This window comes from Strix uralensis, chromosome Z (genome assembly GCF_047716275.1).
Source record: "Strix uralensis isolate ZFMK-TIS-50842 chromosome Z, bStrUra1, whole genome shotgun sequence".
Taxonomy (NCBI): Eukaryota; Metazoa; Chordata; class Aves; order Strigiformes; family Strigidae; genus Strix; species Strix uralensis.
Window position 1 is genome coordinate 45,825,769 of NC_134012.1, and position 16,314 is coordinate 45,842,082.

General features: G+C 35.7%; 1 protein-coding gene across 1 annotated transcript in view; it reads left to right on the plus strand.

Annotated features, from left to right (window-relative positions):
* Positions 1 to 800: 800 nt before the first annotated feature.
* ALDH1A1 (aldehyde dehydrogenase 1 family member A1) overlaps positions 801 to 16,314 on the plus strand; it is a 39,784-nt gene continuing 24,270 nt past the window's right edge. The window contains exons 1-3 of the mRNA XM_074856544.1: positions 801 to 818; positions 1,118 to 1,236; positions 12,060 to 12,164. Of these exons, the coding sequence (XP_074712645.1) occupies positions 1,147 to 1,236; positions 12,060 to 12,164 (195 nt within the window). The 5' untranslated portion in view covers positions 801 to 818; positions 1,118 to 1,146. The remainder of the gene's footprint in view (positions 819 to 1,117; positions 1,237 to 12,059; positions 12,165 to 16,314) is intronic.

Consider the following 16,314-nt stretch of genomic DNA (forward strand, 5'->3'; position numbering starts at 1 on the left):
AACCTCCATTGCCAGATGGTTTAGATGATTCCTGATACATGAATTAGCTGAGCTCAGTGTGTTTTTCAAACATCTGTGTAGTTTCAATGAAGGCAATAAGATCATTTCTCTTTATTTCTATGCCACAAATCCATTGTACATATATCAGAAGATTAGCATATAAAAACAAGTGCTAATTCAGTCCCAGTTTGTTCTGTGATATCATTCATCAGAAAAGGTAGGACTTAATGAAGAGTTTCTTGTGTCTTATAAAATTATTTGCCAGTACCAGAGATATGTTTCACATTGAATAATCAGAACATATGAGCATATATGCACTACTGGGTAGAAAAGTCCTGTCTATTAAATTATTTGAAAGTCACAAACACAAATTTTCCAAAGGACACTGCTGTAGTAAAAATTTTGTCTTTAAAACTGTGGTGCTATCTCGAAAAAAACAACAAGCTTTTGCTTGGTTCTACCCACAGAGTATTTTTTCTAGATCAAGTAATTTAGTCCTACCTTCACATTTCTTGAAAAATATGTGAAGGATTTTGTATCACCATAGTCATCCCTTATCTCTGTGATCTGCAAAGCAGGTATTAATTACAGGCATTATAACGTACTCTGAACATATTAAAGCATAACCTAAGGTGACTTGCTTTTTAGTGAATGCTTTCCAACTCTGGTAATTATTCTCACCAAATCTCCAGTGAGAATGGCTTAGTTTGTTTCCAGAGCTAACAAGTCTGTCTTTACCTTCAGAGCTGTCTTCAAGCAGGTGAAGAACTTCACTTAAAATCTGGGGACCTGCCTGCTGAGGGAAAGCAATTTTACAGGTAAGATGAGGAGGCCTTAAACTGTGTTTCCCAGCAAGAAATTCATAGTGTCTGGCTAAGCAGATTCCTTCGGCAGCATTTGTTTCATCGAAGTCTCAGCTCAGTGAAAAGGCTGTTGCTTTTGGTCTTAAAAATAAGTAGTGTCATTTTCTCCTTGCAATGAATTCTTTCATCCAATCATATTCCTGTATGCAAATATACCATAGCTGGTACAGATAAAAAGCACAAATAAAGCCAAGAGCTCAGTCAGGACAAAAATCACTGTGCTTCCCTTATACCCCATTTCACCTGTGTTTCAGGAACGTCCTCAAACTCCTCAACTGAAAATATGAAGAAGCAAGGTTCAGACAGCAAACCTGCTCCAGTTTTGCCAGCACTGCCAGAACCACTCAAAGATCTGAAAATTAAGTACACCAAGGTTAGTAGGATCTGTGTTTCTTAGTTTTCCTTATTCATTCAGCTCAGACAGTAGGATGTGCTCATTTTAATGTTACATGAACCATGGAAGCAACTGTAAATCAGTGCTTAAAATGTTTATTCTGACCTGTTTCTGATATTATACAAATTAACAATTAATGTTCAGTGCTTCTTTTAACCTAAGTATTTAAGGAAGTGTGCAAGTGTGATAGAATCATTTCATATTTCACTTGGGGTGGATGCTGTTTTTCTCCTGAAACAAGCTTTCTGCAGTGATAAGTTTCTCAAAAAGTATAAATGGAACAAAGAAGGAAAAGTTTCTATTATCATATTTTTCAGAACAGTGAGAACACATGAAAATGTTAGCGTACTGCATCATCTTACAATCAGATTTAAATAATTATACCAAATAAGTTTATGTGGAAAGGGATGTGTGAAAAAGAAACTAAAATAAAATTCATTCCACTCACATATTTTTCTTAGAGGTAATAAATCTGTTTTTCAGCTTAAACAACTATCAATAAAAGAGATAAAGTCCACCATCATTACTCACTATTACCATAAACTCTTTGAAATAACAAATTCTTTTTATATGCAGTTAGAAATACATAGATAAAGAAGGTCTGAGTCCAGACTTATGTTCCCAGCTAGAAAAGATCCTTTGCCTGTTTTATATCATAGTACGCAGATATCTGCAAGAACTTTGAACAAACTGTTGGCAGAAAATATTGAAACTCTGCCCTCTGAAACATTCGGTAGAACAATTGATCAGAAAGGACCTATTCCCTTTGGAGACTGCTTGATTGCTGTTAATTCTTTTTCTCATTACCATAGCAATGGAAAAAAAATTTATTTTCTAGAACCACTGCTTATTTTATTTTCCCAAAGCAAGGTGTTCAGCAATTATCTAGATTAGTCCTTTTGAGTTCTATTCTATCCTATTCTTTCATGGAAAAAACCTAAGCAGATTTCAATGCATGCCTTTCTTGAATAAATCACGCAGGACCTTACTTTGTAAATATTTAACAGGCTACGAAAGCTATGTAGTTCTGCCATGTGATAGCTCTTTACTGCTCTTCCTGTCCCAAAAAAAAAAAAAAAAAAAAGCTTAGTTCAGAGAAGATACTTTAGTACCTAGGTCACAGTGATGTTCTAGAAACTACAGTTTGTTTGTTTGTTTGTTTTATTTTTCTAAAGGAAATCAACTAATATGAGCAAAATGCCACCTCAGAAACCTGATGTAACTGAATATGCAAGATGTAAACTTCTGTAAACATTTTTATCCTTCTAAAATATTTAGTTAGCAAAGAACTATTCCATTAATACAAAAAGTAACCCCAAGGCAGCCAGCATGTCTGAAATGTCTATCGTGTGCAATTAAGGAGAGTGTCACATAGCAAATGCATGTTTCCTTTGCTTTCACAATGGATACCATTTCCTCAAAAACTGCATATAATATGTAACTGTGCAACAATGCACTTGTTTGCAAAAGTGTGTACCTACAAGTGATCAAATCCAACACACACTTGCAGAGGCTTGATTTTTACAATGTTCTCCTCCTCTCTTCAAATATCACACAGGGTTGTCTGAAAGCCACAAGAATGTACTGAGGGACATGGAGATGGCATAATAGAAATGTCATCGACACCCAGCAGTCATCCCACAATTTAATAAAGCCTTTCCATTCTTGTGTTCTTATCCATCATGTTCCTCTCCTGTCCCATACAGGTTAGAATGTGGGATGTGGGATTGTTTTGACTAGTTATGTTGGAGGGATCAAGATGAGGGAAGCATTAATTACTGCTGATGTATTAACCTTTCTGTCTGAAGCATCTTGGACATCAGCAGATCCCTCAGCTCTGGAAACTCAATTTTCTCTTTTTCTACCATGGCATAATATCAATAACTATCACACAAGGATCTGAAGGTCTGCAGGAGGTGTTCCAAGGACTTCTCTCTTTACTTAACACTCTATTTTATTTTCTATGAGAGGGATCATTTGGGGACTTTTACAGAGATCATCTAATCAAGTAATTCCATATGTCTATGGATCTATAGGTTGGTATAGCTACATTTCAGACTATGCCTTCCACATACAGCATAAAACTAATCAGTCTTCAGGGAATTTGAATTTCAAGAATTAAATTGAATTCATTTTAAGCAGTTAAATTGGTTTGGATGTTGAACCACAGACTGATCTTGAATTTGCTTCATATTTGAATCACCTTTAAAGATATTCCAATGAGCTGAATGAGTGTTGGTAGCTGGCTAAAAATATACTAGTAAATATTTTACTTAGTCAACACTGAGGAATTAGACAACAATTGTATGACAAATTATTTCTGTCATAATGTTTTCACAAACACTAAGACCTGTGGTGTTCCTTTAATCAGAGGAACTCAGATTAGTTAATTATTAGGTTGTCAAATTACATGAGGGGTAGAAAATAGCTGCACATTCTCTTACTAAACTGCGTGTGGAATATCAGAAAGTGCGGAAAGGTAAGCCATTCTGAGTATCCAGCTAAGTATCACATGTGTTGCAATCACTAGCTTCACAAAAAAAGATAAGGGATAAAACAACAAAAATTTAATTAGAATATCCGGGGAAAGGTAATTAGTTATAAAGGTACTATAGAAACATACTCTTTTTAAGATCAGCTGACTTTGTAGATACAAAGCTACTAACTGACAAATCAAAAAGTTTAAATAAATAATGAATAAAAATATTATGTTCTCTGATTGCAGCAGTAAAATGTAGTTCCTGCATCAATGATAACATACAATTTCAAGGAGAAAAAAAAGTTACATGAACTATTAGCCAAATACCAACTCCTTTTAAGGAAAAACCCAGGGGAAAAAAGAGATTCCACAGCAGGTATTCTTTATTGAAATATTTGTTTAAAGCTTACAGTTTCAGTCTTCAGTATTTCCTTAAATAATTTCACGTATTTTAACTGTATTGCTTAAAGAGTAAAGTGAGACTCCATGACATATTTTGGGACTGGCAAATCAGAGTTTATAGCACTTGAAATGAACCTCCTCTTGGGCCACAAATCTGTTTCAGGTTTGGATGTAACTGTAAGATATACTGCCATCATCAAACTCAAGAATATCTGAATAAATCTCATAATCTATAAGAGTAGGTGTGAATAGGGGACAACAATTTTTCAGTACTGTGCATCACCTCACCTAAGTGATGCTGAATTGTCTCCAGCATGCAGGAGCCCAGACACAGCCCTGGTGCCTCATCACTGTTCTTGACCTCTAAAAAAACACTGGTGGTGTCATTCCCTAGTTTATTGTGTGCACTAGAAATCTTGTGAGCAGTCAGCTGAACAACTGTTGAAATTTGGTCACTTTTAGCTCTGTAAAACACGCAGTTGGGATCATTTGAAGAGCATTGTCAAGAAAACTTTATCATATAAAGAGTTGTAGGCTATCTGGGGGCAGATTTATGGTGGAAAGAGGTTATACTTTTTCTTGTACCATAAGTTTGGAAGAGTTTCTGGTATCTAAAGAGAAGAGAGCTTAGACATTTCATTTCATATTTATAAAGCTACTTTTAACAGCTAAATTTGAGATAGTCCACATTTTAGATAGTTCTTTTACTTTTGTAGTATGGCTTATAGTTTATAACAATAATAATGAATTACACAAAAATTCTTCCCCAAATAAGTTTATAGACAGATGTTGAATGTGGGATCATGTAAAGGATCTCTGCAACATCAGAAATGAAGTGTTTTCTTCTCTAAACCACACTTTCAAGTCACTTCTACAGAAACACTGAGGCCTGAAATTCTGTACAGACTTTGCACAATATTGAACCCACAAAAAGGCTATCCTTATTCTAAGGAAGATGCAGCAAGATGTTATGTTTCATAAGGTGATGACACCTAATGTAGAGGCCCTAAAATCTATTTCAGCAAAGCTATGGTGTGGTCCATCTGAGACAAACCTGTCCAGAGTCAAATACTTTCTTTCTTCATGCAGCACAGACACAAATATGGCACTTCCCATCTAGCAGATACTTGATAAAATGAATTCATGGTCTTTTCAAAGTACTGAAGTACTGAAAGGAAAAAACAACACTGGGATGACAAAAAAAAAAGGAAAGAGGACGTCTTGGCTCCCAATTCTCTGTTAGGTCATTTAAGTGACCAAATCAACTGTCTAAACAATGACAGAAATTCTCTAGTCTTGCAGGTAACTTCAACTCCGAAAGGTGAATGGCATTAAATTACCTGAACTGAAATCAATCATTTCAGAGAATCAAGATTTTAATGTACTGGGAAATAAAACCAGTCAGAGGATTTTTGATTGCAGTAGCCTGTTACCTGGGCTCTAATTTAAATACTAAACTTTAGTAGTGTACAGTCTCATCTACAAGAAATATAGATTTCCAGGTCTAGTACAAAGAAGTCTGAAAGTCATTAACTCTCTGGGTTGTTTAAATAAAAAACATCTTCTCTCCTAAAAATACCAGTGAAATAACAGTTACAAAATACCTGCAACAACATTTCTAAATCCTTGCAAAATAAATCTGTATCTCTAAACCTCATGTACCATAGTCAGTCAACACAGACAACCTGCTGCATAGCACGTGTCACAGAAGGGTAGGTCTTTTGCATTTATGGCTGACAAACCAGCACAAAAAAATCTAAACTGCCAGTGGAGTTCTGACTGACAGGCAAAACACTGTAACCCTACTGCAAGATGATCCCAAATGTTTTTTTCTTCAGCAGGGCAAGGGAGTTTCCAGAGACTGCTGTTGGCTGGTACTTCAATGTTCTCTGGATTTATACATCCATGTCCTGGTTTTTTGCAGCATATACTCCACGGCATTAAATGAACATAGCTGCATGCACATTTATGAGTGCAGCTGCCTGCAATGTATGTAACACTACTTAGATGGAGAGTTTTGACTTTTTCCTTCTCTTTCCTGTGTTTCATACGTGCATATGCAAGACTGCTGTCTAGCTTATGAAAGACATCTGGATAGTTTGATTTATACAGCCCTGATACAATGTTGTGTATATATTGAATATAATGAAGTTATGTTTTAAATTGGAATGGTATTAGAAACATTAATAAGAAAGATATTCTAAACTAATATTATGGGATATTTGTTGGTGCAATAAATGTAGTATTTAAACAAATACTTCAAAAACTTCCAAAAATGGTATGTTTTGCTATTATTCCTTTCACAGACAGATATGAATTTGGCATACTGTAACATCATAGCAGTGTTATGTTAATATTTACCTTTTACTTTGTCTCTTTTCTTGGCAACGTAGCTGGTTACTAAAGATGGCTTTTTTTCATATTAACCTTTTAACTACTGTCTTTGCCCTTTTGTAACAAGTCAGAATTTTTTGTGGCTATTCCTATAATCAACTTCATGACATATCTGAAATCTCCAGGGACTTACATTATTTATTTCTCTGACAGATTTTGTTAAATCAGGAGTTTGCTGGTCAGTCCTGATGGTCAGAGGAAGAAATGACACTCTATATATGGTGCCTACATAGAAACAAGCTGAAACATAGAGGAATATATTAATAGAATATTGCTACCATATCCATTTAGAGACAATAGTTTTATTGATCTTGATAGTTATTACCAAATTATTGACCAATTATTAACAACCACTCACTCAGTGTAAGCAATTTCAATACTATGCAAAAAATCTTTTCCCTGAGAGCTGTCACATTTTCTTAACATATGTAGTTGTTGCGGTAGGGTTTAAATCCCAGGTATGTGTGACAAACAGCATTTATCCTAAAGTTTTGGTGTCTTAACTTCGTCCTGCCCTGAGTCACCCATCATTTGATTTGATTTCACTGCCCCAAAGTATTTTCTGGTTTTCTATTTAAATGTTGCTGCTACTCTGAGCAACAACAGTGGGACCTTTATCCTAATGGAGAGGAAACAGGAATCACATCTTTTCTGCTAGTTGGTCTCACAGCTCATCTCCAATGACTAAAAGTGAGGCAAGATGCCATGACCCTAAAGATAAGCACAGTTTGAGCACAAAATACTGGGTATAATCAGTCAAAGCCTGCCATGGTCTCGATGATGAACATGATCAAGATCTCACATGCATGCCAGCAAGGTAGCGGCACTGGGACAGAGCAAGAAAGGAGGGCACCAGCCTATCAGCAGCAGGAAGGTGGGTTCAGACACTGGGTGGGTGGCTTAGGGTGGCAAGCCCATTTCAGCACTGATCCAAATCCAGAGATCACAGAGATGTTTAGACAGAGGATGAAAGGTACTGTTAATATTGGACTGTATACATTGTCATGGTCACTTTAAAGAACAACCTACACAACACTTGGTAGCAACATAACCTTCTTTTTTGAACATCTGTGCCCTGTATCAGATCTTTCCAATGAGGTTTTCCTTTCTGTTTCAAGGCTAAGGCACAGAGTCAGAAATAAAAAGTTAACCCACTTTGACAATTTTGCCAACATTGGCCCAGAGATGACAGGCTCTAGATTAGGGTAGATCTTGTGCAACTATGGGTTACAGAATACCTCAAATTTTACCCAAAGGTCCTTAGTCTTCACTCTGCTTGTCCTCTACATTTTCACAGCTGTAAAATATCATGTAACTTCTCAATAATTACAACTAAAGAGTTTTTAGTAGATTGTTTTATTCTGTCACTTAGCAATTGCTGAATCAATTGATTTTGTATCATCTTTAACAACAGAGAAAATTCAGAAATATTACAGTTATTTTAGTAATGTTATAAAGTACATCTTTTAAAAGACAACAGTTACTTTTTTAAAAATAGTGTGTATGGTACCATAGTTTCCCTACACAATTGAAAAATATTGATTTTTCGGGAACAATTACATTGGTTTCCTTGTTTGTTTGTTTAAATGGAAAAGCAGACTAATTTCTACAGATTTCATCAATGGTCTTATTAGTATTCAGTAACCAAAAACCTAGAGAGACACAGAACTAATCACTCCTGAAACCCTCTTTGGACATAATTTTAAGGGATATATAGCACAACTGAAATTAGGACACAAGAGTTTGAAAAAAAAAGAAAGTGCCATACCAAAGAGACAATAAACTTAATAGCAAAAGTATAGCAGACATGGCTGGAATTTTGTGCTCTCTTTGGAGAGAGTGTTCTTTTATGACACTGATATAATTTAGAATTTATAAGTATTTCAAACATTTAATTATTCATTCAGCTGTAACAGTACCTTTGCCAATTACTTATTCCCATACAAAAGGGCTTAGGTTTGACTATCTGGGGTTATTATACCACAAAAGGTTAGGATCATAAAAGTTCAATACGGGAAACAACAATGCCCACATTGTTTTGTTAAGGTCTTGTTCTAAGTGCACCAGCAATGTCGCAATCAAGAGTTAATGGTATTTGTTCCAGCCATGCAAAGTAAATTCAGTACACAATGTGCTTTCAGCCAGTATAAAAGCTTGATCTTTGAGTAAGGACACAGTTCCTAACATTTATTAAATGAACTTTGGGTATCAATTTCATTGCTGCTGGGTAAGCTGTTATGATTAGCTTTGGTGCAGGCCAGCTGCTGTGCAATTGGTTTTCTTTTGTTCTTCTTAATTGCTAGCTATATTTTGGCAATCTATGAAAATCTTGAAAGATATTAAATAAAAAGACAGGATATTCGGTCAAGATTGAGAAAAGACATTATTTTAACTTATATTCTTCGTTTCAATATTAGACTTTTTCCAGTCCCTGTCAGGCGAGAGTCAGGATAAAACAGTTAAATGAGCAGTGCATGCTGACCTGGTTTTCCTGGTGTATGGATTTCCACATGAAGGCAACATATTAGTAAAAGAGGTTAGATGATGTCTGGGAGGATGGAAAATCAAGAGCAGTAGTGTCTGCTGAGGGAAATCAGTGTAGAAACATAACAGAGATTCTCAGAGTTGGAAAGAAGTATGAAAAACTATCAAAATGGACACAAGTAATACTAATTTGCTGTAATACTCCTTGCAGCTCAAACAATATTGACAGTAGTAGTCAGCATAAGAGGAGTATGTTTGCATTTTATGCCTAACATCTGAATGGGAAGCAGGGGAGTGTGACCAATGTCAGGGTGACAAAAGATTTTGTATATGTGACAATTAAATTGGAGGTAATCAGGGTACTGATAGAAATTACAGAATAAATAATGAATAATGATTAGGATCACCTTAAATAGATGATAGTCATATTGATTATAAAGCCATATGACAGCTAAATTGGTTACCCAAGGATCATCTCATCAAAACCTGAAGTCATACAAGGCAAGGCCCAAAGAGTTGTGGTGAATGGATTTAAATCCAGTTGGCAGCCAGTCACAAGTGGTGTCCCCCAGGGCTCGGTTTTGGGGCCACTCCTGTTTAACATCTTTATTGATGATCTAGACGAGGGGATCGAGTGCACCCTCAGTAAGTTTGCAGATGACACCAAGTTGGGTGGGAGTGTTGATCTGCTCGAGGGTAGGGAGGCTCTGCAGAGAGACCTGGACAGGCTGGAGCGATGGGCTAAGGCCAGCTGTAGGAGTTTCACTAAGGCCAAATGCCGGGTGCTGCACTTGGGCCACAACAACCCCCAGCAGCGCTACAGGCTTGGGGAGGAGTGGCTGGAGAGCTGCCAGTCAGAGAGGGACCTGGGGGTGTTGATTGACAGCCGGCTGAACAGGAGCCAGCAGTGTGCCCAGGTGGCCAAGAAGGCCAATGGTATCTTGTCTTGCATCAGCAATAGCGTGGCCAGCAGGGACAGGGAAGTGATCTTACCCCTGTACTCGGTACTGGTGAGGCCGCACCTCGATGACTGTGTTCAGTTTTGGGCCCCTCACTACAAAAAGGACATTGAATTACTCGAGCATGTCCAGAGAAGGGCAACGAAGCTGGTGAAGGGTCTGGAGCACAGGTCAAATGAGGAGCAGCTGAGGGAACTGGGGTTATTTAGTGTGGAGAAGAGGAGGCTGAGGGGAGACCTCATCGCCCTCTACAACTACCTGAAAGGAGGTTGCAGAGAGCTGGGGATGAGTCTCTTTAATGAAGTAACAAGCAATAGGACAAGAGGGAATGGCCTCAAGTTGCGCCAGGGGAATTGTTATTGTTTTGGGAACTGTTAAAGTTGGGTTGATGGTTGGACTGGATGATTTTCAAGGTCTTTTCCAACGTAGACAATTCTGTGATTCTGTGAAAAGCAGGAACTGTAGCATGAGCTAAAGACCAGAACCATAGAGGTTTGAATTCCTGGTGTTTTGCACAGAAACTTTCAGGTAGGGAGTGGAGAGAAAAGAATACCCCATATACATGACCATCAGCTGTAATCCTGCCGAACAATACACTGCCAGTACCCACATTTCCGGTATTTTTGTATGATTATATTCATATGTTGAGTGCAGGATTACAGCAATATGGCACAACCCCACTTCAGGCACTCATAATATAACCCCTGTGAAATAACAACATTGTGATATGAAAATGTTCAGATTGAGATCCTGCAAATAGTCTTTCCAAAGGAGGAGTAGAAACTAGCTTTGAAAACTGTGATCAAAAATGCCACTCTTTCCCATGTGTTTTCATCTAGAACCTATTGAGTTATATAAGGTTATATGTCTAGCAGAGGACCACAGTCATCTTCTGCCCATAAGCCACCCTTGAAATTCCCATCATTTGTCAGCTCTTGGACATTTCACTTTGGGCAGTGTAAATATCTTGGTATGTGCTGGTTCAGAAAAACAGCAATTAAAGAAATAGATGTTTGTGGTTTCATTGGTAATTAAACCTTTTTTCAAGGCAACAATTATATACAAGAGAGGGTTTTTCTCCCAGTATGTGCTGCTAAGTGTGTTTCTGAGAGTGTCTCTGTGAAATCCACCAACAGCAAGGACAGTCTAGACTTTCTCTAAGGCTGTTAACAGTGTACTTCTGGTGAATACATCAGTCATTTCCTCTTGATTTGTGACTCCTATTTTTATATAATGGGGAAAAAATCTAGTTTTTCTGTAGAAGATTAAAAGCATTATGTTTCTGCTTTTAAATCTTGATTGGGATCACATTTAATGAAGTACCAATCCACAAAGCCAAAGGATTTGGTGAAAAATAAGAGAGCCCCTCCCTAATCTCTAATTTTACTCATGTAAAATGAAATTAGAGAAGTATGCTTGCTTAATTTTTACTCTGCTTAAGTGGCTCTTTCTTTGTTTCATTCAGTTGGATATGGTGGGGTATTTTTAGTCTTGACTTTAATTTCAGAAAAACATACTACTGTTTTTTTTAGGCTTGACTTTCTTTTTTGGCAGGAGAGAATGAAGATAAATTAAATCAAAACAAAGTTAAATAAAATATTGTTCTCCAAGATACTATATGTACTATATACTAAACCCAAGGAATGGATTTATTTCTGTCAGGGCATGTATGTAACAGAAAGACCCTCATCATTACCAACCCTGTGAACATAGGAAACCCAGGTAGTTTTTGGTAGGTCATTTAGGGCTGAACCTCCCTTGTACATCACAGACTTCAGTTTGAGAGAGGAACGACCCCCTTCTAACAGTATCTTTTTATTATATGAAACAAAATGGAAATATCATGTAGAGAGAAAAAGTTCATCTCTCCAAAGGAAGTTAATTTTAAAAATCTGTTCCTGGTTAAGTGCATCTGTGATTACTCATGTCTGCAGAATAATCTAAAAACATCTATTTCATTTTTGTTTCAGGTACTTATCATTCAGGCAGCTCTCAGCTATGAAAGATAGGTTTATTCTTTAAAACAGGTAACAGATAACAGCTATAATATGTTATTAATATTGTTGCGCTTTCTTCCTCTGCAGATATTTATAAACAATGAGTGGCATGATTCAGTCAGTGGTAAAAAATTTGAAGTCTTTAACCCTGCAAATGAAGAGAAAATCTGTGAGGTTGAAGAAGGTGACAAGGTAGGGTTTTCTTTCTTGCTCTAAACCCTAGCTTTAAACTCAATTCTGTGTCTTAAAAGTAGGAAGGCAGGCATCAATCTGTGTTGGTGTAAAATACCACCTCAGAGATGTACCTACTTCATCCCATATACCTTATTCTGCAAATATAATTCTTAGCTTTTTTACCAAGCCTTAATATGGTTTGTAAACAGACACTAAAAAACTGCTTTACTCTCAGGACTTTGCTCATATGAGGAAAGTTCTGAAGATATATTTTTTTATCATTTTTTTGTTACTATTATTGATTCTTTTTGTTCTCTTTGATCAGTGTCATTTAATAATTTAATTAGGTTTATTTGTTATTTTTTCCTGGATTTTCCTTACACCAGGATGTAATCTGTTCATTACACATTTATACAAGACTTTTCATTACAGATAACATGAAGTGGACAAATACTGATATTTTCACACACATACTCTGTGAAGATGATCATTACCATCAACATTTTTAGCTAGGAATATGTCTTCTCAGTACTGCCCCCTTCAAACATTTGATTTTGTGAAAATGTATTGGAACATAGTCCTAAAAAGGACTCTGAAGCTGAAGGTAGCCTATTAAATAGATAGTAATTCTACCGAAACTGGTTTTGTTACAGCATGTTGAATTAATGAATTTAAGCAGAGTACTAAAAAGATTGTTGACACCTATAAACACTCATTTTTTATATTTATGAGGTTTCTGAGTGGAAAATTACAGATAGATGCCATGTAATCAAAGATATAATGAAAACCTAACCCTCAAATAAGCAGCTATTGGTATTTTATGATGTATTTTTCTGTTGAAGAGGATTTGCCTAGTGTTACCATATAGTTTAAATGTAAGTTAACAAGTAGGGGAGGGTAGTTTTTTCAAATAGAACAGACAATGTTGCTTAAACAGTTGTAAAACTAATGAACAAAGAAAACATTTTTTATAAAGTCTGAGAAAGTAAGTATGAGAAGTGAATGTTTCATTTCCAATTCTCAGGTATACAAAAAGTGATGACTGTGACTGAAAATCAAATTAGTATTATAATTACTGTTTTGGTTCTTGCAAATGTTTATATAATTTTCTAGACTTTCCCCTTCAAAGTCAAATTTTTACATCCAAAAGTGAGAAAATTTTCTCACATTTCTCACAAAATGACATCTGATGTTCATTTTAGTCGAGAAATGTGCATATCTAGAATAATTTCTATAACAAGTGTGTTTTAAACTTAGCGGCAAAATGTCCATTAAGCACCTTTTTATCCTTGAGAACTACTATAAAAGTTATAAGCCATTTATCTGTCTTATAAGTTCACCAGAAATTTACTGCCAATATAACAAGCACAACCTGTTTCAGAATATTTTAATTTACTGTACAAAGATCCACTCTGAAATTAAATGCTCTTGTGAGAAATACATAGGAACGCAGTTCATTCCACGTGCAGTGCTCACTGAATCTTAGTTACTCTGTTCTGTAATTTCATAATGAATTTCCTAATAAACTCTGGCTAAATTGCTCTCTGTCTAGCACAAGTAATAGTGACCATACATTATTGAGAACGTCATGGTGAAGACACATTTTAAACTTGTTAGACAAGGATGGCTGAGAAAGTCTGAGTGAATCTGGCTTTTGATAATTTCATATATCTAATCATGAGGTTTTCAAATGCCTTGATCTTGTTTTTCTTTAGTCCCAGTTACCTGTATATAGTGCTTGGAGTCACTGAGATTATTTCAGGCTCCTTTTGTCCTCATTCAAGGAATTTCATAAGCACGCTGTTAACTTCTGAATCATATCCCACTAGAACCATAATGCTTTTGATGTAAAATGCTACTTCTACCTCTTCTCTGTTCAGTGTTTAAAAACCAAATTACATTGCAAATCAGGTTGGTCTGATATTTGATCATCCACAAATTAAATTACTCATGCCCTGCAACTGTTCACTTACCATTCAGAATTTTTGTAGCTTTCATTCCTTACAAGCAATCTAACAACTCATTAAATAAAGAGATAATACTGTTCAACACACAAGTTTGCTTTCTCTCCAATAATTTTGCAAACTAATGTGTAATGACAACCACTATTAACTAAATTGCTAAGTGAAATGTACAAATCTAGTAAATTACACAGTCATTGTGAGCCTAATATTCTAGAGCCTAGTCTTTAGATAATGAGCCAAGAGATTTTAGGAATTTAATTTGTGTGTACAATAGGGTTGACAAAGGGCTGTACACTGCCTTGCAGTGGTATTTAAAAAAAAAAAACAAAAAACAAAAAAAAAAAAAAAAAAAAAACAAAAAAAAAACCAAGAGGAGATTACAAAGCACAGGCACATATTTGGCTGGGAAATGTTTTCCTTTCAGTTAGATGGCTCTTTCAAGCTACATTCACTAATCCTAAAGGCCTCTAGTAATAATAAAGCAGCTCAACAAATGGTCAGGGGGATGTAAAGTAAATGTATTTCTGTAAAAAGTCTAACAAGCTCTGAAAGGAGCTATCAGTCTATATACTCATGGCATAGATTTATGCACCCAAATTAAATATCATACAGTTGAAGAAGATATTTTTTTTCTTATTTTTCATTCACAGCCTTATCTTATCTTTACATAATTTTTCTTGGTTTTAATTATTTTTGCACTTGTAGTAGAAAGAACACATAGCACTGTATTTAGTTTTAATTTATATCATTCACACAAGTGCAGCTTATGGTTTCCCCATGCCTTTTCCAGTAAAGGCCAAGGGATACCCCCCAAGTCATATTGCAAAACTGTAGAATATTTATGATAGAAAGAGTGAGAAAAAATAGAATGAATTAAATATTCATTGAATGCAGTTTTCTTGGTCACAGATAAGTGATGACATTCTGAGAGATTCTGAAGAAAAACAATTCTTTTTAATCTGGTGGATATTAGGTACATGATGTAGGTGACTGATCAGTATTACTCTATAGTAATGACTGTGCTATTTGTAGAGATGCTTCCTGTCTTTTCCCAAGATTTCTGGAAAGGGCTTTGGGAGTTCTGAGCCTCCTGCCTAGCAGGTCTGTGCTGGGCTTTCCAAGCCACTTACCCACCCCACTCTCGTCTTTTAAAAATTAGTTGTTGTCTAACAACATCAGTTAAAGATTCAAGATCTGGTTCACATTTAAAACAATTGACTCTGGTGTTGACTTAGTCAACCTTGATAGTGATTTCCCTGGAGGAGACTCTAGCAACCAGAAGTACAAAAAACAGTTTGAAAGAACTCCTTTAAACAATGTATGTAAATTGCTCAGACAAATGTGCCGTGTATAGATTCTTCCTTTTTTTTTTTTCTTGAAATTTGTTTTTAATTTCTAACAAAAAACTAGGATAAACTTCCTTTTTGTGGTATTGTTTTTCTGGGAAAATTTTTCCAAGAATTGTGGAATATAGAAGAATTCCAAGTACTAGAAGCCTTTTCTCAAGAGATTTTTAGTGGGGTTTTTATATACTGGAACACCCTTGCACAGAAAAGAATTTCATATAATTTATTGTAGATTTTTCCTGCTATAGCAAAACCCAAATGATAAATAATAAATTATGCGATAAAACACATTAATGGACTGACAAATTAGTTTGCTTAATGCAAAGACAATGCTTTGACTGCAGATTATCTAGGCTTAGCATTTTAAACCTGGTCAGTTAGTCAATTGTTAAAATTATTTTAAACAGAAGTGTTCCTTAAAACTTCTAAAAACAAATGTATTGATTTGTCTTCCTCAACAATAAATTTTTGTTCATTTTATGAAACTTCCTAAGGAACAGAATTTTCTACCCTGGTCTTCATCATACCACCAGATACTTTTAGATAATGTTGAGTACTTAAATATGTAATTTACAGATTTGGGCATGTCTTTGTACATAAAAGATTAAATTGCATCAGCAGTGTAATTGGTGGGTAGATACCCAATTATAAGCACTAGAAGGCAGCGGGTTTGAAAATCTAAATTTTAAAAACAGAGTTCCTTAATATGTTTTTATTTTAGAAGCTTCGAGAATCCGTCTGTTTCTCACAAAACTTCACATTGCTGAAATGATAGCAGAAGTGTTTGAAAGAAAATAACCTATGTAATCAAAATTACTGTACAAATTCTGATTAGATTGGGGTTGGTGTCTCTTCTTT